The 27,783-nt window shown below is 51.0% G+C and overlaps 1 protein-coding gene across 1 annotated transcript in view; it reads right to left on the bottom strand.

The window, feature by feature from the left end:
• Window positions 1-7,614: 7,614 nt before the first annotated feature.
• The window catches only part of LOC132392129 (rac GTPase-activating protein 1-like), a 49,475-nt gene continuing 29,306 nt past the window's right edge, over window positions 7,615-27,783 (bottom strand). The window contains exons 15-17 of the mRNA XM_059965978.1: window positions 22,732-22,834; window positions 7,881-7,962; window positions 7,615-7,795 (exon numbers count right to left, since the gene is read on the bottom strand). Of these exons, the coding sequence (XP_059821961.1) occupies window positions 7,750-7,795; window positions 7,881-7,962; window positions 22,732-22,834 (231 nt within the window). The 3' untranslated portion in view covers window positions 7,615-7,749. The remainder of the gene's footprint in view (window positions 7,796-7,880; window positions 7,963-22,731; window positions 22,835-27,783) is intronic.

Below are 27,783 nucleotides of genomic sequence, written 5' to 3'. Positions count from 1 at the left end.
GTTAGTGTGCCTGTCTGAATCCCATTCTGACATTAGATTCACATTCATTCATTTATCATAGGTACATGGAACATCACTTGTGTATGTGCTGGGGGCAGCCCGCAAGTGTGGCCACACATTCTGGTGCCAGCATAGTACACCCACCACATTCAGCAAAAACAGGAGAACAAGCCCCTCACCTCCCTCCTACCCCGCAATTCACGTATACAAGCAGGCCTCCAACCCCAGCACGTGCTCCCTCCAGTGGACTCACAGTGCCAGGGCTTTGGCCATCGGGCTTCGACTTCCTGATTCATCAGCCCCAGGGCTCGCCGATGGTGGGACGCCGAATTCCGTACTCACATCACTACGGGCCACGATCCCCGCTCACACAGGGCTCCCGTCCCCAGGAGCCACTGACCTGAAGAGTCACCAGCCCTCATTCTCTCTGTGGTTTTTTTGGGTTTTTAACTAGGCCTCTATCAGTTGGGGCTGACCATGGATGTTGCATCCCAGCTGTCTACATCAATGTCTGTAAGAGCAGGTTTGCCCTCTCCACACAGCTAATGAATTCTAAGGGACTCCAGATATTGATACAGTTTGGCACCAGCATGGTCACGGGTGCTGCCAGTCAGCGATGATCTCAATATAGGACTGCCTTAGGGACCAGCTCCAGATTTTTCAACTTGAGGTTTACTCCCGAAGCCTTTCCCATGAGTAGGTATAGCCACAAGGCAGTGGAGGGTTGAAACCAGTTTTCCTTCTCCTAGATGAACTGCCAACCACAGCTAACAAGGGTCGACTGCCCCGAGTGACTGGTTTCCAGGTGCCAATAACTTGCCTTTGCTCCTTGTTAATGGAGATGGTTCTGCCGGGCTTAGTAACCAAGCCATATGTGAAGGCCAGGAGCCGGACTTGGTTGTTTGAGGATATTTGGAATCCACACCTTTGGAAGTGTATAATAGGTAGTGGGAGCTCGTCCCAGCTATCACAACCCTAATGATCCAGCCACTTCACTTAGCAGCCCGATATTCATCCACAGATGACCTTCATCGTATGCCCACATCACTGGCCTTCGATCAGAGTGGAGGCGAAGACTCTCCAACTCCTCACATCCCTGTCCCCAAACCCCAACTTGAGCCCTCACTCCCCCCGTCCCCAGAACCAACCCTACAGAGCTAAAGAACAACCAAGTCCAACTTCACCGGAGTCTGTCGCTCAGCGCCTGGTTCTACGGAGAAAGTGAGCGGTGCCCCGTGGGGAGGGAATCAGAGACCCCGAAGGCCAAACACCAGGCTGGATCTCCATGGCTTGGCTGTGCACCGTGCTGGAAAATGAGGTTAGTGGTGGTGCCAGCCATTGGGCCAAAGCGCTGGTCCATGGCTCTATAACTGAAACAAGATGGGAATCCTCAGGCACCAGGTCTGAGATTGCACTGTGGTACTAAGACACGAGTTTGTGGCTGTTTGTCACCCATACGTCTGCATTACATCCTCAGGGAGGCTGCACAGTTTAGCTGCACCTTCTTGGGGTGGGGAGGGTGTGGGGGGGAGAAGAGAGGAGGATTGTTGATGACAGCCTGTCCCAAAAACAATTCTAAGAACCAGCATCAAAGATGTTGTGTGGTTTTTCAGCCAGTAAGGGATGCATTTGTTAAAGGGGAGGTGGCCCAAGGGCTGAATTTGGTCTTTCCAGTAATGTTGTGGATATTGAAAGTTTAAAAAAAATAAATTGGGAATTCTGCACAGTAAGGACCAGTTGGCCAATCAGCCTGTTTATGTGCCTAATTGACTTTCAGGACATGTTTGATTGCTCCTTTAACGTACTGAAACCCCCCTTTTTTTTTTAAACTGGCATCTCTAGAGATGCGGCTTGTTATCCCTTCACCAACAGCCAGTAGACTCAGCGATGAGAAAACCACCTTTACCAGACTCTGCATGTCTAGGTTGAATATGATCCCACCAAATCCAGGAGCATTGGGACGTCTCGCTCACTCAAACCCCAAATGCTGTTCAAAATCCATCTCAAATGAACAGGCTCCCCACAGGAGTACTGGTCCTTCCTCAAAGCCATTGATCTGCACAAAGCACCTTGCGAAACAGGGATGGCATCCTCAGCCATCTTCCCTCCAGTTTTCTCTCCATTCCCACCAAAAGGACTGACACACCAGTGTCCATCACGAATACCTCTCCACCCAGCATTCTCCAGAACCCTCTCCCAATTCCACCATCCTGATTGGCTGACACAACATTCCCAAGTTGAACAACGTAGCCCCTTATCTTTAGCTCAAACCCAAACATGCTCAAAGCAGAACAGACTGCTCTTAGAGAATTGGTAAAATGAAATACATACAGCATAGCAACCCATCATTAATAACAGTTTTCAAAGGAATTTTGTGATGTCATGACCTTCAAAGGGTAGTGACATCTCACTGGGGGTTAGATGCAACACAGTTCCCCCAGTGCATCATAGGCCAGCCTACCTGGCGGTTTCCTGACTCTTTGAGACCCCCTTATCCCATCTTCAGCACCTCCAACTTCAACCACCCCTTGTGACCCTTCCTGTCTCCTAGAGAGTGCCTCCTCGTGTCTATCTCTCATGTCTTCCAGTGGCCCAGTCCTCCTGGTCCATGACCAAACTCAATTTCCTTCAGTTCAAACAGGTGCTGCCAATCTCCACTGTTGCTAACAGATGAGAGCCCTCTCAGAAAGGGGTGTCTTCGAATAGTGTGGCAGGTACAGGAGTAACCAGCATCAGACTCTTCAGTGAAACTCATCGTTGCATCCCAGCATCCTCTCCATTAATCCCCCTTTTCTTTACTTGGACATTCCGGCAAAATTAGGGGCTCCTGTCTAGCTACTCCTCCAGGGTATAACCTGACAGACAATTCCTCATTCCTGCTCATCCTGCTTGGGAGGAACTTGCACCTTCTCGAAAGCAGCTCTGAACACAGGGTGAAAGGACAAAGGCTTTCAAGAAGTTCTCTCCATTTCTCTGCTTTATGCTCCCAGGAGCCTTCTCACAACAGCAGTATTTGTTCCCACAAGAATGGAAGCTCCACCCTTTTCATCCAGATCCGGGCAGACCAATGCAGGGTCAATTAACCCAGTTACTCCAGCATCTGATTCCAAAAACTCCAGTTTCAATGACAAGTAGCCATTGTCTGGGTACTCATCAGTACTAAGCTCTTGAATCTTGGCGTCAATGGTAAATGTGTCAAATATTGGTTGTAAAAGGATCTATAAAGTTAAGTAACTTGAGAATCTGTGTCAAGTATGGTTCTAGCATAAACACCTTCAATCCGTATAGATACAGCAGAGCTTGGTCCCACTAAACCTTCAGGTATAATGTTTGGAAGTTTAGTATTTCCCTTGATACACTGATAGGAACGTATCCTCTCCAAAACGTCAGCCTGTTCCTTTACTGGGTCCCTCCACAGTTTTCCTTTTTTTGTTCCCGTTTGATTAACTGCTGATTTATTCTGAAGATTTTCCTGTCCTTCACACTCCCAGTTGAAATGTCCATCTTCTCCACAGTTGTAACAGTAAATATCATTCTCTCCCCTGGTCAGGGGGCCCTGCTCAGAAGCAGGCCTTGGCTGGGTACGTCCCACCAGTGGGTCCGGCTTTCTATTAACCTTGTCAGGCCTGGTGGCAGTACCAACCAATATCATCCGAAATACTTCAACCCTCAGATCTTTCCCAACATCCTGCAAAACCCCTGCTTCTGTGGCATCAGGGGTTGCTTCAGCAACAGAGGCTACCACTGAGGACTTTGCCCTGCTGACGGAGGCCTCCCACTCCTCCATTGTGTTTTCCTCCTCTCCAACATCTGAGCGACCCGGTGGAAGATGGAGGAGGTTACATCTGTGGGTCATTCAAATACGTAGAGCAATCACATCATGTGACAACGCATCCTTCACAACTTGCTCCATCGTCAGAGTATGGATGGCCCATGGCTCCGCTTCTCCAGGTACCCCACTCGTACGAGGCAGATCCACTCTCATCACATCATTGCCAGTCTGAGCTAAAACATCTTTGCCTGCCATTTTGTCAACCTGCCATTCCAGGAAAATGACTTTCCCCAACACTGGAACCAAACTCAAAACTCTAATCAGCAATTCATCTGGGCTGCGACGGCTCAGAACACAAGCTTTAGTTACGAGTAATCTCTCTGACTCAAACCAATGCTTAATCCCTGCGGTGTCCATAATCACGTATTAGTCACTTTCCTCAAACAATAGTTTAACCCAGGCTTAAACACACAAACTAATTCTTAGAGCAATTACACAGTATCCAGTGAATCCAATCCCAGACAAGCTCCCACAATAAAACCCCTGTTTTTTATATAAAAAAACAGGTGTCTCTAGAGTTGTGCCTCTTGCTAACAGCCACCGGACTCCACAATGGGAAAACCATCTTTCTCAGACTCCAAACTTCTGAAGGACCACCCAAACCCTGGTCTGTGAAAACTAACTACTGCGCCCCATTCAGTTGCCCATCAGCAAGAGATGACAGACCATACACTGCATACAGTTATAAAGGAAGTACATTTACAATTGTTAGCTTTATCAAACAGTTAGTAGGAGAAAAAGGGAGAAAATAAAGGAGCTTATTACAGTTAACCCAGTCCAAATGTGCACACAGGTTAGAGCTCATCTTGAAGTTGCCTGTAATTCACCCGCTGGACCCACGGTCTACATGAAAGCACACACCAGCTTCCCAGTATCACTCAAAGTCCATCTCAAACAAAATGGGCTCCCCCACGGGAGTACTGGCCCTTCCTACTCAAAGCCATTGATCTGGACAAAGCACCCTGTGAAGCAGGGATGGCTTCCTCGGCCATCTTCCCCACCATCTTCTCCCGATTCCCACCTAAAATCCTTGACCCACACCAGTGTCCGTCACAAATACCTCTCCACCCAACGTTCTCCAAAACCTCCCATTCCACTATCCTGGTTCGCTGACACAACATTCCCAAGTTGCTCAAACACAAACGTAGCTCAAACACAAACATGCTAAAGGCAGGACAGACAGCCCTTACAGAACTGCTAAAGTGAAATACTTACAGCAGAGCAGTAAAAAATCTTAACCAGGGTGTTACGCTATCCTAGCGCTACAGTCTATGAGCGATCCAACCCTTTCCTACCACAGACACATGGATGTCAGAAAAATGGCGGGCTAAGAGTCTCTTAAATGTCCCTAATTCATCTGCCTCTAACACCACCCCTAGAAATACATTCCACATTCTCACAACACACACAAAATGCTGGTGGAACACGGCAGCATCTATAGGGAGAAGCACTGTCGACGTTTTGAGCCGAGACCCTTCGTCAGGACTAACTAAAAGGAGAGATAGTAAGAGATTTGAAAGTAGGAGGGGGAGGGGGAAATGCCAAATGATAGAAGACCAAAGGGGGTGGGATGAAGCTAAGAGCTGGAAAGGTGATTGGCGGAAGTGATACAGAGCTGGAGAAGAGAAAGGATCATGGGACAGGAGGCCTCGGGAGAAAGAAAGGGAGAGGGGGGAAAGCACTGGAGTGAGATGGAGAACAGGCAGAGTGATGGGCAGAAAGAGAGAAAAAAAACAACTAAATATGTCAGGGATGGGGTAAGAAGGGGAGGAGGGGCTTTAACGGAAGTTAGAGAAGTCAATGTTCATGCCGTCAGGTTGGAGGCTACCCAGCCGGTATACAAGGTGTTGTTACCTGAGTGTGGATTCATCTTGACAGTAAAGGAGGCCATGGATAGACATATCAGAATGGGATGTAGAATTAAAATGTGTGGCCACTGAGAGATCCTCCTTTCTCTGGCAATGAGCGTAGGTGTTCAGCAAAACGGTCTCCCAATCTGCGTCATTTCAGCGAAACGGTCTACGTTGCTGCCCTTCACTCCTTTCCAGCTCTTAGCTTCATCCCACCCCCTCCGGTCTTCAACTTATTTACACTCCATGTGGGAGATGAATCCAAATGAACAGCGGAGACGGATTCTGTTCGGCACCAGCATTGTCACGGGTGCTGCCAGTCAGCGATGATCTCAATGTAGGACTGCCTTAGGGACTCCAGCTCCAGATTTTTCACCTCAAGGTTTACTCCTGAAGCCTCTCCCATGAGTAGGTATAGCTGCAAGGCAGTGGAGGTTTGAAACCAGTTTTCCTTCTCCTAGATGAGCTGCCAACCACAGCTAACAAGGGTTGACTGCCCCGAGTGACTGGTTTCCAGGTGCCAATAACTTGCCTTTGCTCCTTGTTAATGGAGATGGTTCTGCCGGGCTTAGTAACCAAGCCATATGTGAAGGCCAGGAGCCGGACTTGGTTGTTTGAGGATATTTGGAATCCACACCTTTGGAAGTGTATAATGGGTAGTGGGAGCTCGTCCCAGCTATCACAACCCTAATGATCCAGCCACTTCACTTAGCAGCCCGATATTCATCCACAGATGACCTTCATCGTATGCCCACATCACTGGCCTTCGATCAGAGTGGAGGCGAAGACTCTCCAACTCCTCACATCCCTGTCCCCAAACCCCAACTTGAGCCCTCACTCCCCCCGTCCCCAGAACCAACCCTACAGAGCTAAAGAACAACCAAGTCCAACTTCACCGGAGTCTGTCGCTCAGCGCCTGGTTCTACGGAGAAAGTGAGCGGTGCCCCGTGGGGAGGGAATCAGAGACCCCGAAGGCCAAACACCAGGCTGGATCTCCATGGCTTGGCTGTGCACCGTGCTGGAAAATGAGGTTAGTGGTGGTGCCAGCCATTGGGCCAAAGCGCTGGTCCATGGCTCTATAACTATCAGTGGATACTCTGTCTACTCCACCATTCCATCATGTCTGATTTATTATCCCTCAACCCCATTCTCCTGCCTTCTCCCAAGAACCTTCAATCAAGAACCTATCAACCTCCACTTTAAATAAACCCAACGATCTGACCTGCACAGCCACCTGCGCCAAAGAAATTTCTCCTCATCTCTGTTCCAATTGTACATCCCTCTATTCTGAGACTGTGCCCTCTGGCCCTAGACTCCCCCAGCATAGGAAACATCCCTCCACATCCACTCTATTAAGACCTTTCATTATTCAATAGGTTACAATGAGGTTACCCCTCCCCCACCTCCCCGCCTCATTGTTCTAAACTCCAGCAAGTACAGTCCCAGAGCGAAACACTACTGATACATTAACCCTTTCATTCCTGGAATCATTTTCATGAACCTCCTCTGGACCCTCTCCAATGCCAGTATATTCTTCCTTAGGTAAGGGGCCCCAAAACTGCTCACCGTACTCCGTGTAGCCTGACCAATGCCTTACAAAGCCTCAGCATCACATCCCTGCCCAGCTGAAATAACTGCTAACATTTCATTTACCTACTTTACCATCACCTCAACCTGCAAGTTGACCTTTAGGGAATCATGCCTGAGGGCTCCCAAGTCCCTTTGCTATCATGCATAATGTCTAAACTCACATAAAGCCCACCTTCCTGTCGCTATCCCATAACTGAGATCTGGGAAAAGATAAAGTGAATGAAACTTTATTATTACACTTAGTGAAAATGAGTATTACCTTTCAAGAAGCAATCCCTCCCTCCAATCCAAAACCCAGTCAGATACTGATCAGAGTAACTGTACCCCACCCCCCACAGGTCTCTGGAGACCGATCATCCCAGAAAAACATGGAGTAAAACTCGAAAGGAAACCAAATCTCCAGACAGGTGAGGGATGCAGAACTTGCCAGGGTCCGCTGGGACAATGTTCTCTCTGTAGCGGTTCTTTGCGGGCAGTTCATTTTGCGGTTGGTGAAGGGAATAACTTGTCGGAGGTTCCAGTTCTGGAGGGAGACAGTGACAGCGACAACAGGAGTCAGTCATTCCCACAACACCTCCCGCCTCGCCCACCAACTCACAAATACTCACAGCAAGCCGAGGGGCAGACAGCAGCCAGGAGAAAGGTCCATCTTGGCCACATCAGGGCTGGTCAGTGGCTTGAACAGAGTACCTGAAGGGGGCAGAAGTGCAAATGCAGGGAGTCAGCCCAGCATCAGGTGATAAACACAATCAAGGTCATCTTTACCACCCCACCAAACACACAAACACACCATAACCGGCAAACATAGCACACAAAGCACCCAAACCCAACCCAGAGCCTTCACTACCACCCAAAACACACACACAACACCCAAACCCAACCCAGAGACTTCACTACCACCCAAAAACACACCCAACACCCAAACCCAACCCACCTTCACTACCACCCCAAGCACACACCCAACACCCAAACCCAACCCAGAGCCTTCACTACCACCCAAACACACACCCAACACCCAAACCAAACCCAACTTCACTACCACCCCAAACACACACCCAAAATCCAAACCCAACCCACAGCCTTCACTACCAGCCCAAACATACACCCAACATCCAAACCCAACCCACCTTCACTACCACCCCAATCACACACAACACCCAAACCCAACCCAGAGCCTTCACTACCACCCCAAACACACACCCAACATCCAAACCGAACCCAGGGCCTTCACTACCACCCCAAGCACACACCCAACACCCAAACCCAACCCAGAGCCTTCACTACCACCCAAACACACACCCAACACCCAAACGCAACCCACCTTCACTACCACCCCAAGCACACACCCAACACCCAAACCCAACTCAGAACCTTCACTACCACCCAAACACACACCCAACACCCAAACCCAAACCACCTTCACTACCACCCCAAGCACACACCCAACACCCAAACCCAACCCAGAGCCTGCACCACCACCCCAAACACACACCCAAAAACCAAACCCAACCCAGAGCCTTCACTACCAACCCAAACACACACACAACACCCAAACCGAAACCAGACCCTTCACTACCACCCCAAACACACACACAACACCCAAATTCAACCCAACAACCAAACTCAACCCAACAACCAAACCCAACCCAACAACCAAACCCAACCCAACAACCAAACCCAACCCAGAGCCTTCACTACCACCCCAAGCACACACCCAACACCCAAACCCAACCCACCTTCACTACCACCCCAAGCACACACCCAACACCCAAACCCAACCCACCTTCACTACCACCCCAAGCACACACCCAACACCCAAACCCAACCCACCTTCACTACCACCCCAAGCACACACCCAACACCCAAATCCAACCCAGAGCCTTCACTACCACCCCAAGCACACACACAGCACCCAAACCCAACCCAGACCCTTCACTACCACCCCAAACACACACACAGCACCCAAACCCAACCCAGACCCTTCACCACCACCCCAAACACACACACAGCACCCAAACCCAACCCAGAGCCTTCACTACCACCCCAAACATACACACAACATCCATACCCAACCCACCTTCACTACCACCCCAAGCACACACCCAACACCCAAACCCAACCCACCTTCACTACCACCCCAATCACACACAACACCCAAACCCAGCCCAGAGCCTTCACTACCACTTCAAACACACACCCAACATCCATACCCAACCCACCTTCACTACCACCCCAAGCACACACCCAACACCCAAACCCAACCCACCTTCACTACCACCCCAAGCACACACCCAACACCCAAATCCAAACCACCTTCACTACCACCCCAAGCACACACCCAACATCCGAACCCAACCCAGAACCTTTACTACCACCCCAAACACACGCAGAACACCAAAACCCAACCCACCTTCACTACCACCCCAAACATACACACATCCAAACCCAACCCATCTTCACTACCACCCCAATCACACACAACACCCAAACCCAGCCCAGAGCCTTCACTACCACTTCAAACACACACCCAACATCCATACCCAACCCAGAGCCTTCACTACCACCCCAAGCACACACCCAACATCCAAAATGAACCCAGGGCCTTCACTACCACCCCAAGCACACACCCAACACCCAAACCCAACACACCTTCACTACCACCCCAAACACACACCCAACACCCAAATCCAACCCAGAGCCTTCACTACCACCCCAAACACACACCCAACACCCAAACCCAACCCACCTTCACTACTACCCCAAACACACACCCAACACCCAAACCCAACCCAGAGCCTTCACTACCACCCCAAACACACACACCACCCAAACCCAACCCAGAGCCTTCACTACCACCCCAAACATACACCCAACACCGAGACCCTTCACTACCACAAGCACACACCCAACATCCGAACCCAACCCAGAACCTTCACTACCACCCCAAACACACGCACAACACCCAAACCCAACCCACCTTCACTACCACCCCAAACACACACTCAACACCCAAACCCAACCCAGAGCCTTCACTACCACCCCAAACACACACGCAGAACTCCCAAACCCAACCCACCTTCACTACCACCCCAAACACACACCCATCACCCAAACCCTTCACTACCACCCCAAACACACACCCAACACCCAAACCCAACTCAGAGCCTTCACTACCACCCCAAGCACACACACAACACCCAAACCCAACCCAGACCCTTCACTACCAAACCAAACACACACACACCACCCAAACCCAACCCACCTTCACTACCACCCCAAACACACACTCAACACCCAAACCCAACCCACCTTCACTACCACCCCAAACACACACTCAACACCCAAACCCAACCCACCTTCACTACCACCCCAAGCACACACCCAACACCCAAACCCAACCCACCTTCACTACCACCCCAAGCACACACCCAACACCCAAACCCAACCCACCTTCACTACCACCCCAAGCACACACCCAACACCCAAACCCAACCCAGAGCCTTCACTACCACCCCAAACACACACACAACATCCAAACCCAACCCACCTTCACTACCACCCCAAGCACACACCCAACACCCAAATCCAACCCAGAGCCTTCACTACCACCCCAAATACACACCCAACACCCAAATCCAACCCAGACCCTTCACTACCACCCCAAACACACACACAGCACCCAAACCCAACCCAGACCCTTCACTACCACCCCAAACACACACACAGCACCCAAACCCAACCCAGAGCCTTCACTACCACCCCAAACACACACACAGCACCCAAACCCAACCCAGAACCTTCACTACCACCCCAAACACACACACAGCACCCAAACCCAACCCAGAGCCTTCACTATCACCTGAACACACACCCAACACCCAAACCCAACCCACCTTCACTACCACCCCAAGCACACACCCAACACCCAAATCCAACCCAGAGCCTTCACTACCACCCCAAGCACACACCCAACACCCAAACCCAACCCACCTTCACTACCACCCCAAGCACACACCCAACACCCAAATCCAACCCAGAGCCTTCACTACCACCCCAAATACACACCCAACACCCAAACCCAACCCAGAGCCTTCACTACCACCCCAAACACACACACAGCACCCAAACCCAACCCAGACCCTTCACTACCACCCCAAACACACACACAACATCCAAACCCAACCCACCTTCACTACCACCCCAAGCACACACCCAACACCCAAACCCAACCCACCTTCACTACCACCCCAAGCACACACCCAACACCCAAATCCAACCCAGAGCCTTCACTACCACCCCAAGCACACACCCAACACCCAAACCCAACCCACCTTCACTACCACCCCAAGCACACACCCAACACCCAAACCCAACCCACCTTCACTACCACCCCAAGCACACACCCAACACCCAAATCCAACCCAGAGTCTTCACTACCACCCCAAATACACACCCAACACCCAAACCCAACCCAGAGCCTTCACTACCACCCCAAACACACACACAGCACCCAAACCCAACCCAGACCCTTCACTACCACCCCAAACACACACACAGAATCCAAACCCAACCCACCTTCACTACCACCCCAAGCACACACCCAACACCCAAATCCAACCCAGAGCCTTCACTACCACCCCAAATACACACCCAACACCCAAATCCAACCCAGAGCCTTCACTACCACCCCAAACACACACACAGCACCCAAACCCAACCCAGACCCTTCACTACCACCCCAAGCACACACCCAACACCCAAACCCAACCCACCTTCACTACCACCCCAAGCACACACCCAACACCCAAATCCAACCCAGAGCCTTCACTACCACCCCAAATACACACCCAACACCCAAACCCAACCCAGAGCCTTCACTACCACCCCAAACACACACACAACATCCAAACCCAACCCACCTTCACTACCACCCCAAGCACACACCCAACACCCAAACCCAACCCACCTTCACTACCACCCCAAGCACACACCCAACACCCAAATCCAACCCAGAGCCTTCACTACCACCCCAAATACACACCCAACACCCAAACCCAACCCAGAGCCTTCACTACCACCCCAAACACACACACAACATCCAAACCCAACCCACCTTCACTACCACCCCAAGCACACACCCAACACCCAAATCCAACCCAGAGCCTTCACTACCACCCCAAATACACACCCAACACCCAAATCCAACCCAGAGCCTTCACTACCACCCCAAACACACACACAGCACCCAAACCCAACCCAGACCCTTCACTACCACCCCAAACACACACACAACATCCAAACCCAACCCACCTTCACTACCACCCCAAGCACACACCCAACACCCAAATCCAACCCAGAGCCTTCACTACCACCCCAAATACACACCCAACACCCAAATCCAACCCAGAGCCTTCACTACCACCCCAAACACACACACAGCACCCAAACCCAACCCAGACCCTTCACTACCACCCCAAACACACACACAGCACCCAAACCCAACCCAGAGCCTTCACTACCACCCCAAACACACACACAGCACCCAAACCCAACCCAGAGCCTTCACTACCACCCCAAACACACACACAGCACCCAAACCCAACCCAGAGCCTTCACTACCACCCCAAACACACACACAGCACCCATACCCAACCCAGTGCCTTCACTACCACCCCAAGCACACACCCAACACCCAAACCCAACCCACCTTCACTACCACCCCAAACACACACACAACATCCAAACCCAACCCACCTTCACTACCACCCCAAGCACACACCCAACACCCAAACCCAACCCACCTTCACTACCACCCCAAGCACACACCCAACACCCAAATCCAACCCAGAGCCTTCACTACCACCCCAAATACACACCCAACACCCAAACCCAACCCAGAGCCTTCACTACCACCCCAAACACACACACAACATCCAAACCCAACCCACCTTCACTACCACCCCAAGCACACACCCAACACCCAAATCCAACCCAGAGCCTTCACTACCACCCCAAATACACACCCAACACCCAAACCCAACCCACCTTCACTACCACCCCAAACACACACACAACATCCAAACCCAACCCACCTTCACTACCACCCCAAGCACACACCCAACACCCAAACCCAACCCACCTTCACTACCACCCCAAGCACACACCCAACACCCAAATCCAACCCAGAGCCTTCACTACCACCCCAAATACACACCCAACACCCAAACCCAACCCAGAGCCTTCACTACCACCCCAAACACACACACAACATCCAAACCCAACCCACCTTCACTACCACCCCAAGCACACACCCAACACCCAAATCCAACCCAGAGCCTTCACTACCACCCCAAATACACACCCAACACCCAAATCCAACCCAGAGCCTTCACTACCACCCCAAACACACACACAGCACCCAAACCCAACCCAGACCCTTCACTACCACCCCAAACACACACACAACATCCAAACCCAACCCACCTTCACTACCACCCCAAGCACACACCCAACACCCAAATCCAACCCAGAGCCTTCACTACCACCCCAAATACACACCCAACACCCAAATCCATCCCAGAGCCTTCACTACCACCCCAAACACACACACAACATCCAAACCCAACCCACCTTCACTACCACCCCAAGCACACACCCAACACCCAAACCCAACCCACCTTCACTACCACCCCAAGCACACACCCAACACCCAAATCCAACCCAGAGCCTTCACTACCACCCCAAATACACACCCAACACCCAAACCCAACCCAGAGCCTTCACTACCACCCCAAACACACACACAACATCCAAACCCAACCCACCTTCACTACCACCCCAAGCACACACCCAACACCCAAATCCAACCCAGAGCCTTCACTACCACCCCAAATACACACCCAACACCCAAATCCAACCCAGAGCCTTCACTACCACCCCAAACACACACACAGCACCCAAACCCAACCCAGACCCTTCACTACCACCCCAAACACACACACAACATCCAAACCCAACCCACCTTCACTACCACCCCAAGCACACACCCAACACCCAAATCCAACCCAGAGCCTTCACTACCACCCCAAATACACACCCAACACCCAAATCCAACCCAGAGCCTTCACTACCACCCCAAACACACACACAGCACCCAAACCCAACCCAGACCCTTCACTACCACCCCAAACACACACACAGCATCCAAACCCAACCCAGAGCCTTCACTACCACCCCAAACACACACACAGCACCCAAACCCAACCCAGAGCCTTCACTACCACCCCAAACACACACACAGCACCCAAACCCAACCCAGAGCCTTCACTACCACCCCAAACACACACACAGCACCCATACCCAACCCAGTGCCTTCACTACCACCGCAAGCACACACCCAACACCCAAACCCAACACACCTTCACTACCACCCCAAGCACACACCCAACACCCAAATCCAACCCAGTCCCTTCACTACCACCCCAAGCACACACCCAACACCCAAACCCAACCCAGAGCCTTCACTACCACCCAAACACACACCCAACACCCAAACTCAACACAGAGCCTTCACTACCACCCCAAACACACACACAGCACCCAAACCCAATTCAGAGCCTTCACTACCACCCAAACACACACACAGCACCCAAACCCAACCCAGAGCCTTCACTACCACCCCAAACACACACACAGCACCCAAACCCAACCCAGAGCCTTCACTACCACCTGAACACACACCCAACACCCAAACCCAACCCACCTTCACTACCACCCCAAACACACGCACAACACCCAAACCCAACCCACCTTCACTACCACCCCAAACACACACTCAACACCCAAACCCAGTCCAGAGCCTTCACTACCACTTCAAACACACACCCAACATCCATACCCAACCCAGAGCCTTCACTACCACCCCAAGCACACACCCAACACCCAAACCCAACCCACCTTCACTACCACCCCAAGCACACACCCAACACCCAAACCCAACCCACCTTCACTACCACCCCAAGCACACACCCAACACCCAAACCCAACCCACCTTCACTACCACCCCAAGCACACACCCAACACCCAAACCCAACCCACCTTCACTACCACCCCAAGCACACACCCAACATCCGAACCCAACCCAGAACCTTTACTACCACCCCAAACACACGCAGAACACCCAAACCCAACCCACCTTCACTACCACCCTAAACATTCACCCAACCCAGAGCCTTTACTACCACCCCAAACACACACGCAGAACACCCAAACCCAACCCACCTTCACTACCACCCCAAACATACACACATCCAAACCCAACCCATCTTCACTACCACCCCAATCACACACAACACCCAAACCCAACCCAGAGCCTTCACTACCACCCAAACACACACCCAACACCCAAACCCAACCCAGAGCCTTCACTACCACCCAAACACACACACAACACCCAAACCCAACCCAACTTCACTACCACCCCAAACACACACCCAAAATCCAAACCCAACCCACAGCCTTCACTACCAGCCCAAACATACACCCAACATCCAAACCCAACCCACCTTCACTACCACCCCAATCACACACAACACCCAAACCCAACCCAGAGCCTTCACTACCACCCCAAACACACACCCAACATCCAAACCGAACCCAGGGCCTTCACTACCACCCCAAGCACACACCCAACACCCAAACCCAACACACCTTCACTACCACCCCAAGCACACACCCAACACCCAAACCTAACCCACCTTCACTACTACCCCAAGCACACACCCAACACCCAAACCCTACCCAGAGCCTTCACTACCACCCCAAACACACACACCACCCAAACCCAACCCAGAGCCTTCACTACCACCCCAAACATACACCCAACACCCAGACCCTTCACTACCACAAGCACACACCCAACATCCGAACCCAACCCAGAACCTTCACTACCACCCCAAACACACACACAACACCCAAACCCAACACACCTTCACTACCACCCCAAACACACACTCAACACCCAAACCCAACCCAGTGCCTTCACTACCACCTGAACACACACCCAACACCCAAACCCAACCCACCTTCACTACCACCCCAAGCACACACCCAACACCCAAACCCAACCCACCTTCACTACCACCCCAAGCACAGACCCAACACCCAAACCCAACCCAGACCCTTCACTACCACCCCAAACACACCGCCAAAACCCAAACCCAACCCAGAGCCTTCACTACCACCCCAAGCACACACCCAACACCCAAACCCAACCCAACAACCAAACCCAACCCAGACCCTTCACTACCACCCCAAATATACACGCAACACCCAGTCCCTTCACTACCACCCCAAGCACACACCCAACATCCGAACCCAACCCAGAATCTTCACTACCACCCCAAACACACGCAGAACACCCAAACCCAACCCACCTTCACTACCACCCCAAACACACGCCCAACACCCAAACCCAACCCAGACCCTTCACGACCACCCCAAACACACAACACCCAAACCCAACCCACCTTCACTACCACCCCAAACATACACCCAACCCAGAGCCTTCACTACCACCCCAAACACACACGCAGAACACCTAAACCCAACCCACCTTCACTACCACCCCAAACACACACGCAGAACACCCAAACCCAACCCATCTTCACTACCACCCCAAACACACACCCAACACCCAAACCCAACCCAGACCCTTCACTACCACCCCAAACACACAACACCCAAACCCAACCCACCTTCACTACCACCCCAAACACACACCCAACACCCAAACCCAACCCAGTGTCTTCACTACCACCCCAAGCACACACCGAACACCCAAACCCAACCCAGAGCCTTCACTACCACCCCAAGCACACACCCAACACCGAAACCGAACCCGGAGCCTTCACTACCACCCGAACATGCACCCAAACCCAACCAGCTCTTTCATTACCCACACAGACACCATAACACCATAAGCACACCCAGCATCCTAACCCAACCCAGAGCCTTCATTATCCCCCACCTGACCGACACACAGAAACCTTCCACCCAACTTCAGAACCCTACAGCAGAGACAAGCCTCTGCTTCATTTCTCACAGGAGGGTTTCCCACCCTCCCCAAAAACACACTTCCCCTATTCCGGAATCTCCCACTTTTCACACAAGGCGGCACGGATAGGGGTACGGACCACTCTTCAAACAGCTCTGAGGGGACTCAGATCATTCAGTTGTCACTTAAGTTCAAAGGTCAAAGTAAATTATCAAATTCCATACACATCACCATATGCAACCCTGAAATTCATTTTCTTGCAGACAAGCTATGTAAAATCCAGGAAACTTAATATAGTCAATGAAAGACCCACCCAACGGGACAGGGAAACAACCAATGGGAAAAAGACAATAAATTGTAGAAATACTAAAAAAAACCGTAATGCGAGCTGTAATGATTAGCTGTGGCTGCAGCCAATGTTTCCTAGACTGGTTTCAATCTGCTCAGTGGTTCTTGGCTATGGTCTCACTTTTGCATGTTCTACGGTTTGATGTTTAATGTTCTGAGAGTTACTTGTTCATGTTTGTTGATTGCGTGATTTGCTTTCTTTTGCTTGTTTGATGGTCTTGTGTGGGGTTTTTCTTTGAACGGGTGCCTGCAAGAAAACAATGTCAAGGTTGTCTGCATACTTTCATAATAGATGTACTTTGAACTTTAATAAATGAGTAATAAATAGAGAACATGAGACAAGTTCTTTCAAGTGAGTCCATAGGTGTTGGGAACAGTTCAGTGATAGGGGTGAGTGAAGTTATCCCCTCTGGTTCAAGAGCATGGGGTAGTTGTTCCTGAACTTGGTGGTGCAGGTCCGGAGAAGCCTGTACCTTCTTCCTGATGGCAGCTGCAACAAGAGTTGTGGTGCTCCCCGATGGACACTGCTTTCCTGTGACAGCACTCTGTGTCGATGTGCCCAGTGGTGGGGAGGGCTTTACCCGTGATGGACTGGGCTGCGTCCACTAGTTTTTGTGGGCTTTTCCCATAGAAGGGCATTAATGTTTCCCTACCAGCAATGAACCGCCAGTCAATATACTCTCCGCCACACAGCCATAGAGTTTGTCAAAGTTTTGATGTCATGCCGGATCTTCACAGACTTCTAAGGAAGTAGAGGTGCTGCTGTGTTTTCTTTGTCATTGTACTTGTTTATGGACCCAGGACAGATCCTCTGAAATGATACCACTGAGGAATGTAATATTGCTGATCCTCTCAGCCTCTGATCCTCCAATAAGGACTGGCTCACAGACCATCAGTTTCCTCATCCTGAAGTCAATAATCAGCTCCTTTGGTCTCGCTGACATTGAAAATCTGGCTGAGTGGTGCCACAGCAACAACCTCGCACTCAATCTCCCTCTTATGTGCTGATTTGTCACCATCTTTGATTTGGCCAATTATGGTGTTGTCACCAAACTTAAATATGGCACTGGAGCTGTACTTAGCCTCGCAGTCAGAAGTGTAAAGCGAATAAGACCGGGGCTAAGCACACAGCCTTGTGGTGCACCTGTGCTGATGGAGATTGTGGAGGAGACGTTGCCAATCAAAACTGACTGGGGTCTGCAAGTGAGGAAGTCAAGGATCCAGTTGCACAAGGAGGTATTGAGGCCAAGGTCTTGAAGCTTATTGATCAGCTTTGAGGAGATGATAGCATTTAATGTTGAGCTGTAGTCAACATGATGAATGCATCTTTGCTGTCCAGAGTTGAGTGAAGAGCCAGTGAAATGGCATCTGCTGTGGGTCTGTTGTGCTGGTAGGCAAATTGGAGCAGATCCAAGTCACATCTCAGGCAGTTGATATGTTTCATCACAAATCCCTCAAAACACTTCACAGTAGATGCAAGTGATGATAGACACTGAAGCAGGTCACTATGTTCTTAGGTATTGGTGCAATTGAAGCCTGCTTGAAGCAGGTGGCACCTCAGACTGCCAAAGCAAGAGATTAAAGACAATGGTGAACACTCCAGCCAGTTGATCAGCACAGGTCTTTAGTACTCAGCCAGGTACCCTGTCTGGGCTGGATGCTTTCTGTGGGTTCACCTTCCTGAAGGATGCTTTTATGTTAGCCTCAGAGACTGAAATCACAGCATCATCAGGTTCTGTGCGAGTTTGTGAAGGTTCCTCCGTGTTCAGACAGTCAGACAGAGCATAGAAGGCACTGAGCTTATCTGGAAACAAAGTCCATGAGACACAGGAGCATCGGACATTCAGCCCATTGAGTCTGCTCTGCCATTCCTTCTTAATCTTATCCCCCTGCATAAGTTTAGTTCCCCAGTTGGAAGTGAACAAATTTTAGGCTAGTATTTGGATTACAATAGAGCTCTTCCAGCATCCCAGTATACTTGGAGTATTGCTCTGGTCACTTGTGTTAGACCTGCTCACTTCATTGTAGGAAGGATATGGAAATTTTAGAGAGGACGCAGACGAGATTTACCAGGACAACACTGGGACTAGAAAGCATGTCTTGTGAGGAAAGGTTGAGTGAGCTAGGGCTTCTTTCTTTGAAGAAAGAGGACAAGAGGTGACTTGGAAGTGTACACAATTGAAGGCATAGAATGAGTGGGTAGCCAGAGACATTTTCCCCAAGCGGAAATGGCTAATGTGAGGGATATAATTTTAAGGTGATTGAAGGAAAGTATGGTGGGGGGGGGCAGGGTGGTGTCAGAGGCAAGTATTTTTCCCCTACACACAGAGCGGTGAGTTCTTGCAACCTGCTGCCCAAAGAGGTGACAGATATATTAGGGACATTTAATCAGAATCATTTTGAACATCACTGGCATATATGTTGTGGAATTTGTTGTTTTGCAGCAGCAATACATTGCAAATGATTTTAAAACTACAACTTTCAAAAAGAAATAGATTTAAAAAAATAAAACTGAATACGGAGTGCAAAAAAAAATTTAAAAAAAAGAAATATTGAGGTAGTGTACATGGGTTCATTGTCCATTCAGAAATCTGATGAAGCTGTTCCTTAAAAGTGTGTCTTCATGTTAGGAAATTGAGATCAGCACATGGAAGAAGGAAACATGGAGGGTTCCGTGGGAGGGAAGGGTTAGATTGATTTTAGTGTAGGTTGGCATAACATTGTGGGCCAAATGGCCTTACTGCACTGTGATGTTTATTTATAAGCAACTCCTGGGAAAGGAGAGATTGTTTAATCAACATTACAGGACAGACGAGTACACATGGACTACCCTGATAGATGGGAAAGGAGCAGAGATTCACAAGTACTGTACTTGGGTATGAGGGAGCTGGGAGGTGACGTTGAACCAGCAAGACCCTGGACCAGGTACAGCTGGGGATCTCTGTCCATTCTGCTCACCACACTTCAGAAGGACAGAAAGGTCCCAGGGAAGGTTTGGAAAAGGTACATTAGGACAATGCCAGGGTGATTCTTGTGAAACAGAGAAGGTTGGAGGAGAGACTGGACAAGTTTAAAAGGAGATGAGATGTACAATTACTTCCTAAGCTGACAAGAACTGAGACCATTCAGCCCACCTATGCTGTAATAATTCTACAGTTCTAACATCAGCACCACTATTGCCATCTGAGATTCCAGCAGTGACTGTTCCTTTGTGCACTCCCAGATAGTGAGCAGGTCATCTCCTCCAAACGCTGGGTCCAGCGAGCGGTCATTCTCCAGGCAGACGGATGTGAAGGGTTCCTGGCTGAGCAATGCTGTAGCTTTGGTGAAGCCCGATCTCCGATGACCCACCAACCTGAAAGATCAGGCTTCAGGGGTCAGCAGGAATCTTTATGGCCAATGGACTGAGTCCAGACAGCATCTAACCCCCTTCACACCCATTTCTCAACACAAAACTTCAAACGCCCGAAGTCTGAAACAAACCCTGGAAACACGACAGTGCATGCAGCATCTGTGGATCCCCTATTCCGCAAATCCAACACAGTATTCTACCACGTCTCCCTGCCAAACGTTTCCAGAGTTCAGTCTTCACTGCCTCCCCAGTATTCACACAAGAACGTGCCAGGCTGACAGACGGACACAAAATGCTGGAGAAATTCAGGTCAGGTGGCACCTATAGAGAGTAATAAACCATTGGCATTTCAGCCCAAGACCCTTCATCAAGACATGGCCCAAAATACCATCTATTCATTTCCATAGATGCCACCTGATCTGCTGAGTTCCTGCAGAATTGTGCGTATGTTACTCTGAATCTCCAGCATCTGCAGAATCTCATCAAGTCGGCATGCCATCAAAAACACTGGCAGACATCTGTAGCTGTGTGGTGGATAGTGCGCTGTCTGGCTGCGTTACGGCCTGGTACGGGAACACCAATGTTTTTGAGCGGAAAATCCTTCAGAAAGGTAGTGGATTTAGCCCAGTACAAAATGGGTAAAACTTCCATAACCACTGAGCACATCTACATGAAACATTGCCATAGAAAAGCAGCACCCATCAAAGATCCTCGCCACCCAGGCCATGGTCTTTTCTCGCTGCTGCCATCAGGTAGAAGGTACGGAGCATCAGGACTCGAACCACCAGGTTCAATAACAGTTACTACCCCTCAACCGTCAGGCTCTTGCACAAAGGGCACAGCTACATTCATTTAAGGACTCTGCTAGATCGTTATTTCATCCTCGTTATTTAATGCTATTAACTATATTTGCACAGTTGATGTCCATTGATCCTGTTTACAGTTGCTGTTCTATATATTTGCCAAGTGCGTCTGCAGGGTTGTATATGGTGATATCTAAGTACTTTGATAATAAATTTTAGTTTGAACTTTAGAATCTCATGTATTTAAGCTTGACAGGAGGTTTAAGTTGAGGGGTTCCATCTGCCTGGATCTAAGCAGTTTCACACAGTGCCTTGAGCCAAGGTTCCTCACTGGGTGGGTGTCTCTCCCATGGTCTTGTGCCTCTTATTGAAGATGTGCTAGCATTGGAGAGGGTCCAGAGGGGGTTCCAGGAATGAAAGGGTTAACACAAGGAGCATTTGGTAGCTCTGGGCCTGTACTCACTGGAGTTTAGAAGAATGGGAGTGGGGAGTGGAAATCTCATTGAAAGCTATAAAATATTGAAAGGCCTAGATACTGGATCTTTTTGATAGTATGGGAGTCTACGACCAGAGGGCAGAGCCTCAGAAGAGAGGAACGTCCATTTAGAACAGATGAGGAGGGAGGTGAATCTGTGGAGATGGCTGTGGAGGCTGTCAACTGGAGATTAATTGGTTCTTGATTAGTTAGGGCATCAAAGGTTACAGGGAGAATGGGGTTGAAAGGGATAATAAATTAGCCACGATAGAATGGCGGAGCAGATTCGATGGGCTGAATGGCCCACCTGCTCCTGCCTTAAGGATATCTAGTAACCCCCTCGCGCACTCCATCATATACCCCCTTTCCTGACCAACAGCCCATCTGGCCACCTCCAACCCAGATCAAGGAGATCCCCATTTCTCACCAGACACAAAAGGCTTAGGCTCACAGGCTCCACTTCCTGCAGGTGCCTTCGACACGACCTGGCTCCAGACTTCAGGGGGCAGCAAGAGGAGACGCTCCACGACCTGCGGGACGGAAGAACAGCAGCAAGTGGAACCACAGCTGAGCAACGGCCCGGACCTTCAGGACCTTCAGGAATCTCAAGCAAGAGAAACAACACAGCTGATTTATTATCTCTTCCAATCCCATTCTCCCCGTAACCTTTGACACCCTTCAGCCCAACTAGTCCACTGAGCTCACCCAGACAGACCCAATTTCCAGCACCCGTATTCCTCAGACCTGTACCTAACCAACTGCTTCAAGTACTAATGTCCCTGCCTCCTCCACTTCCTCTGACAGCCCATTCCAAACCCTCACCACACTGTGTAGAGCTCCCTCTACACTGTCCCATCACACACTCCCGGAGTCAGACAGAGTGAAGCTCCCTCTACACTGTCCCATCACACACTCCCAGGGTCAGACACAGAGTGAAACTCCCTCCACACGGTCCATCGCACACTCCCAGGGTCAGACACAGAGTGAAGCTCCCTCCACACTGTCCCATCACACACTCTTATGGTCATCCAGTAAGGAAGGGGGCAAGGAGGGATGAGGATGTCCTAGTCAACTTGTTCCTGGGGCTGAAATCCGCCATCTGTGGGTCTTGGAAATGGGTGGCGGGAGGATCTCCCCGGGCAGACTGCCTGGCAATGTTTAGGGGGTATGTTCGTGCCCGGGTAACTATTGAAAAAGAACACGCGCAGTCCACAGCGGCCTTGGAGGAGTTTCGAGACCGTTGGGCTCCGCGGGGTGTAAATGCCATCGTGGATAGGGATGGCAACATTCTGGTGTAATGTCTATTGTCTATTTGTAGTGCAGTAATTGTGTTTGCCACTGTTTTGTATATATTGTATAGCACCGAAATTTGTAATAAAGGATTTTGTAATAAAAAAAAAGGGTCAGACACAGAGTGAAACTCCCTCTACACTGTCCCCCCACACACTCCCATTATTTGAATGCCCATGGATGGAAATCCTATACTTGTAAAGGCTCTGTCTTTTCACTCCTTGAATAAAATTTGATAAAAAAAAAGGGTCAGACACAAAGTAAAGCTCCCTCCACACTGTCCCATCACACACTCCCGGGGTCAGACACAGAGTGAAGCTCCCTCTACACTGTCCCATCACACACTCCCGGGGTCAGACACAGAGTGAAGCTCCCTCCACACTGTCCCATCACACACTCCCGGGGTCAGACACAGAGTGAAACTCCCTCTACATTGTCTCATTACACACTCCCAGGGTCAGACACAAAGTAAAGCTCCCTCTGCACTGTCCCATCACACACTCCCAGGGTCAGACACAGAGTGAAGCTCCCTCTACACTGTCCCATCACACACTCCCAGGGTCAGACACAGAGTGAAACTCCCTCCACACGGTCCATCGCACACTCCCAGGGTCAGACACAGAGTGAAGCTCCCTCCACACTGTCCCATCACACACTCTTATGGTCATCCAGTAAGGAAGGGGGCAAGGAGGGATGAGGATGTCCTAGTCAACTTGTTCCTGGGGCTGAAATCCGCCATCTGTGGGTCTTGGAAATGGGTGGCGGGAGGATCTCCCCGGGCAGACTGCCTGGCAATGTTTAGGGGGTATGTTCGTGCCCGGGTAACTATTGAAAAAGAACACGCGCAGTCCACAGCGGCCTTGGAGGAGTTTCGAGACCGTTGGGCTCCGCGGGGTGTAAATGCCATCGTGGATAGGGATGGCAACATTCTGGTGTAATGTCTATTGTCTATTTGTAGTGCAGTAATTGTGTTTGCCACTGTTTTGTATATATTGTATAGCACCGAAATTTGTAATAAAGGATTTTGTAATAAAAAAAAAGGGTCAGACACAGAGTGAAACTCCCTCTACACTGTCCCCCCACACACTCCCATTATTTGAATGCCCATGGATGGAAATCCTATACTTGTAAAGGCTCTGTCTTTTCACTCCTTGAATAAAATTTGATAAAAAAAAAGGGTCAGACACAAAGTAAAGCTCCCTCCACACTGTCCCATCACACACTCCCGGGGTCAGACACAGAGTGAAGCTCCCTCTACACTGTCCCATCACACACTCCCGGGGTCAGACACAGAGTGAAGCTCCCTCCACACTGTCCCATCACACACTCCCGGGGTCAGACACAGAGTGAAACTCCCTCTACATTGTCTCATTACACACTCCCAGGGTCAGACACAAAGTAAAGCTCCCTCTGCACTGTCCCATCACACACTCCCAGGGTCAGACACAGAGTGAAGCTCCCTCTGCACTGTCCCATCACACACTCCCAGGGTCAGACACAGAGTGGAGCTGTTCTGATTACGCTGGGAGAAATCAGGGAAAAACTACTTTATGAAGGTCTTGAATTGCTTGGAAATTGGTTTCCAACGTCCCTTGAACTTCTAAGTGAGCGGCTGGTTTAGAGTGGAGCTTCATTTGGAGTTTTTCTGGCAGTTTGGACGGGGTTCGTTGACGGCTTCGAACTGCGTAGCTCCCAGCTGTGGCCGCTGGCAACTCGCCGTGAAGCAGTTTCGTTCCCAAAACCGGAGGCAAACGACGTTGTTTGTCCCCACTGACATCGGGGCAACCTCCTTCCATCTCTATCGTCTGGATTCTCGTTCGGTGTTGGAGCCGAACCGTCGTTTGAGATGTCTCGACCTCTCACGGCCTGGAAGTTTCTACAGGACTAATGGAGCCTCTCCTGGCATTGGAATTTCTGGCACTGAGCCAGCAAGGTACCGTCGAGTACAAACTTTTCCCGCCAGTTACTCAACTCGCTCCGAGACTTTCTAACCTGCACCACCGTATCATTCTCGGTTTGGACACAGAAGTAACATGCCGGACCAGTCTGCAGGGAGTCGCAGGCCTGCGGGGAGTTATGCAAAGGCGGCTGCCTCTCCGGCCTCGGACAACGCCCTGTTTCGGACGGTGAAAGTTGAACGCGGGGTGCAATGTATTTTGCGAACTGGAACTACGCTGGAAAAGTGCGCGGAGGCCATGGAGGACTTGTTGGGGAGAGATGGTGTTTTGGCCGCTGAGAAGGAGTTCGGGAAGGCGGTGTTTTACCTGAGGAATGATGAGTTGGTGCATCGGGCCCTCAGTAGGGGGATCACGGTGGAGAACATCTTTTTACAGATGGAGCTAGTGACAGCTCCCACACAACGCATCGTCCTCGGTCACGTAAAGCCTTTCATCCCCAATGAGGACCTGCTTCCCGCATTGGCCCGCTTGGGGCAAGTACGGTCAGAGATAACTGCCATCAGGCACAAATTCAGGAGGCGCACCCTCCGGACCATAATCTCTTTCCGGCGACAGGTATTCATGAAACTGGAAAGGGAGGATGAAGTTGAGGGCCGGTTTACTGTCCTGCACGAGGGGGTAGATTATCAGGTGTATTGGAGCTCTGAGCGCCCACGGTGCCATGCGTGCGGGGAGGTGGGGCACTTTCGGAGGGACTGTCCTAGCACCCGAAAACCCAGGGAGTCCACTTCAGGAACCTGTGCCCCAGCTACCTCTGCCTCTGATCCCATCCCTGCTCCAACACCTGTGCCGACCCCTGCTCCTGCCCCTGACCCTGTCTCTAACCCTGCCCCTATTCCTACGTCTGCTCCTACCCCTGTGGTTCAGGCGGGTGATCCTGGGGCTACGTGTGGGGAGGTTCAGGCGAGGGACGGGGTGGAGTCCGGGCGGGGCAAGAAAGCGAGGAAGAAGTCGAACCACGTGAAGAAGTCAGCCCCCGAGACTGCAGAGCTCACGCCCATTTGCCCTGAGGTGGAGAGGGAGGCTCGGGGAAGCGTATGGTTGGACGGGGCGATAGGAGCGGAGAGTACCGCGCTGTCGGTGAATTCTGCACCTGTGTGCTCCTCCGGCTTGAAGAGGAGATGGGATTGTTCCCCCAAGAGGGCAGAGAATGCAGATGAGGGGGAGTCCCAGAAAGGGGTGGGGATCCGGGTGGGAGTTGTGTCTAACCCTGAATCCCCAGATGTAGACACCAGTCCTGGGGTAGGTGGTGTGGTTATGCATGAAGCTAGTGCTGGGCCTGTTTGCAAGCCTAAAACAGACCTGGAGCCCTCCACCCAGGACTTAGCAGTAAGTGCCTCCCTGGAGGGAAATGTATTAAGTAGTACAGGTGGAGAGGAGACCAGGCTCTCTCACAGTCAGCATCAGGCTGCCTGTGAATCCATTGGGCCAGAGCTGCTGGGGTCCCCTTCATGCCTATCTCCTGGGGAGGGTGATGTAACCTGCATGCCGACCCCATCAACTAATGGCCTGCAGGGAGTCCCTTGGGATTTTCCCTCCATCATCGCAACTGTGGGTAAGACTGCTGCGACAGTGGAGGGGGAAGGTATAGGGGAGGTACCCACTGTTCAGTGTAGGTTACAGGGGCAGCCACCTTATACACCACCTGAGGAGGATGGGGGGGGGGGGGGATCTGTCTGCAGTGAGGGGTTGGAGGGGGATTCATTTGACAGCGAGACAATGGACATCCTCACCCCTCCAGTGAAGTCCCCATTGATACCTGTGGAGGAGATCAGAGAGTTTATTCACTCCTCCGTTGGTGCAAAGCATCGGCCTAAACTAGCCTCGCTTCGCTGGCCTAGCATGCCGAGGCTGGTGAAGTCCCTGAGGGTCATCCTCAGACGGAAGGGGAAGGGGAATGCTGTGTCAGGGAATGACAGGCGGCAGCTGAAATCCTTCCTGGATGACCTGGTGCGGGACATCAGGATGAAAAGCAGCCTCGCTCCTTCGGGAGATGGTGGGTCACAGGGTAGCGATGGTAGCAGTCTGGCCCGGAAAGCAAAGGATATTCTCGGTTTTCTTCGGGAGAGTGCGGCTGAGGGCGCCATCGCTCTCAGTGGGAAGGGTACTGGTGCTGAGGCCTAGTGTGCTCCCGACATGAAGCTTACCATAGCTAGTCTCAATGTGAACGGTAGCAGGGGCTCTCTCCGCAGGTATAACAATCTCTCAGTCCTCAGGGACGGGAGATACGC

This window comes from Hypanus sabinus, chromosome 4 (assembly GCF_030144855.1).
Source record: "Hypanus sabinus isolate sHypSab1 chromosome 4, sHypSab1.hap1, whole genome shotgun sequence".
NCBI lineage: Eukaryota > Metazoa > Chordata > Chondrichthyes > Myliobatiformes > Dasyatidae > Hypanus > Hypanus sabinus.
The sequence above is the reverse complement of the archived record's forward strand: the minus strand, read 5'-3'. Positions and strand labels throughout refer to the sequence as shown.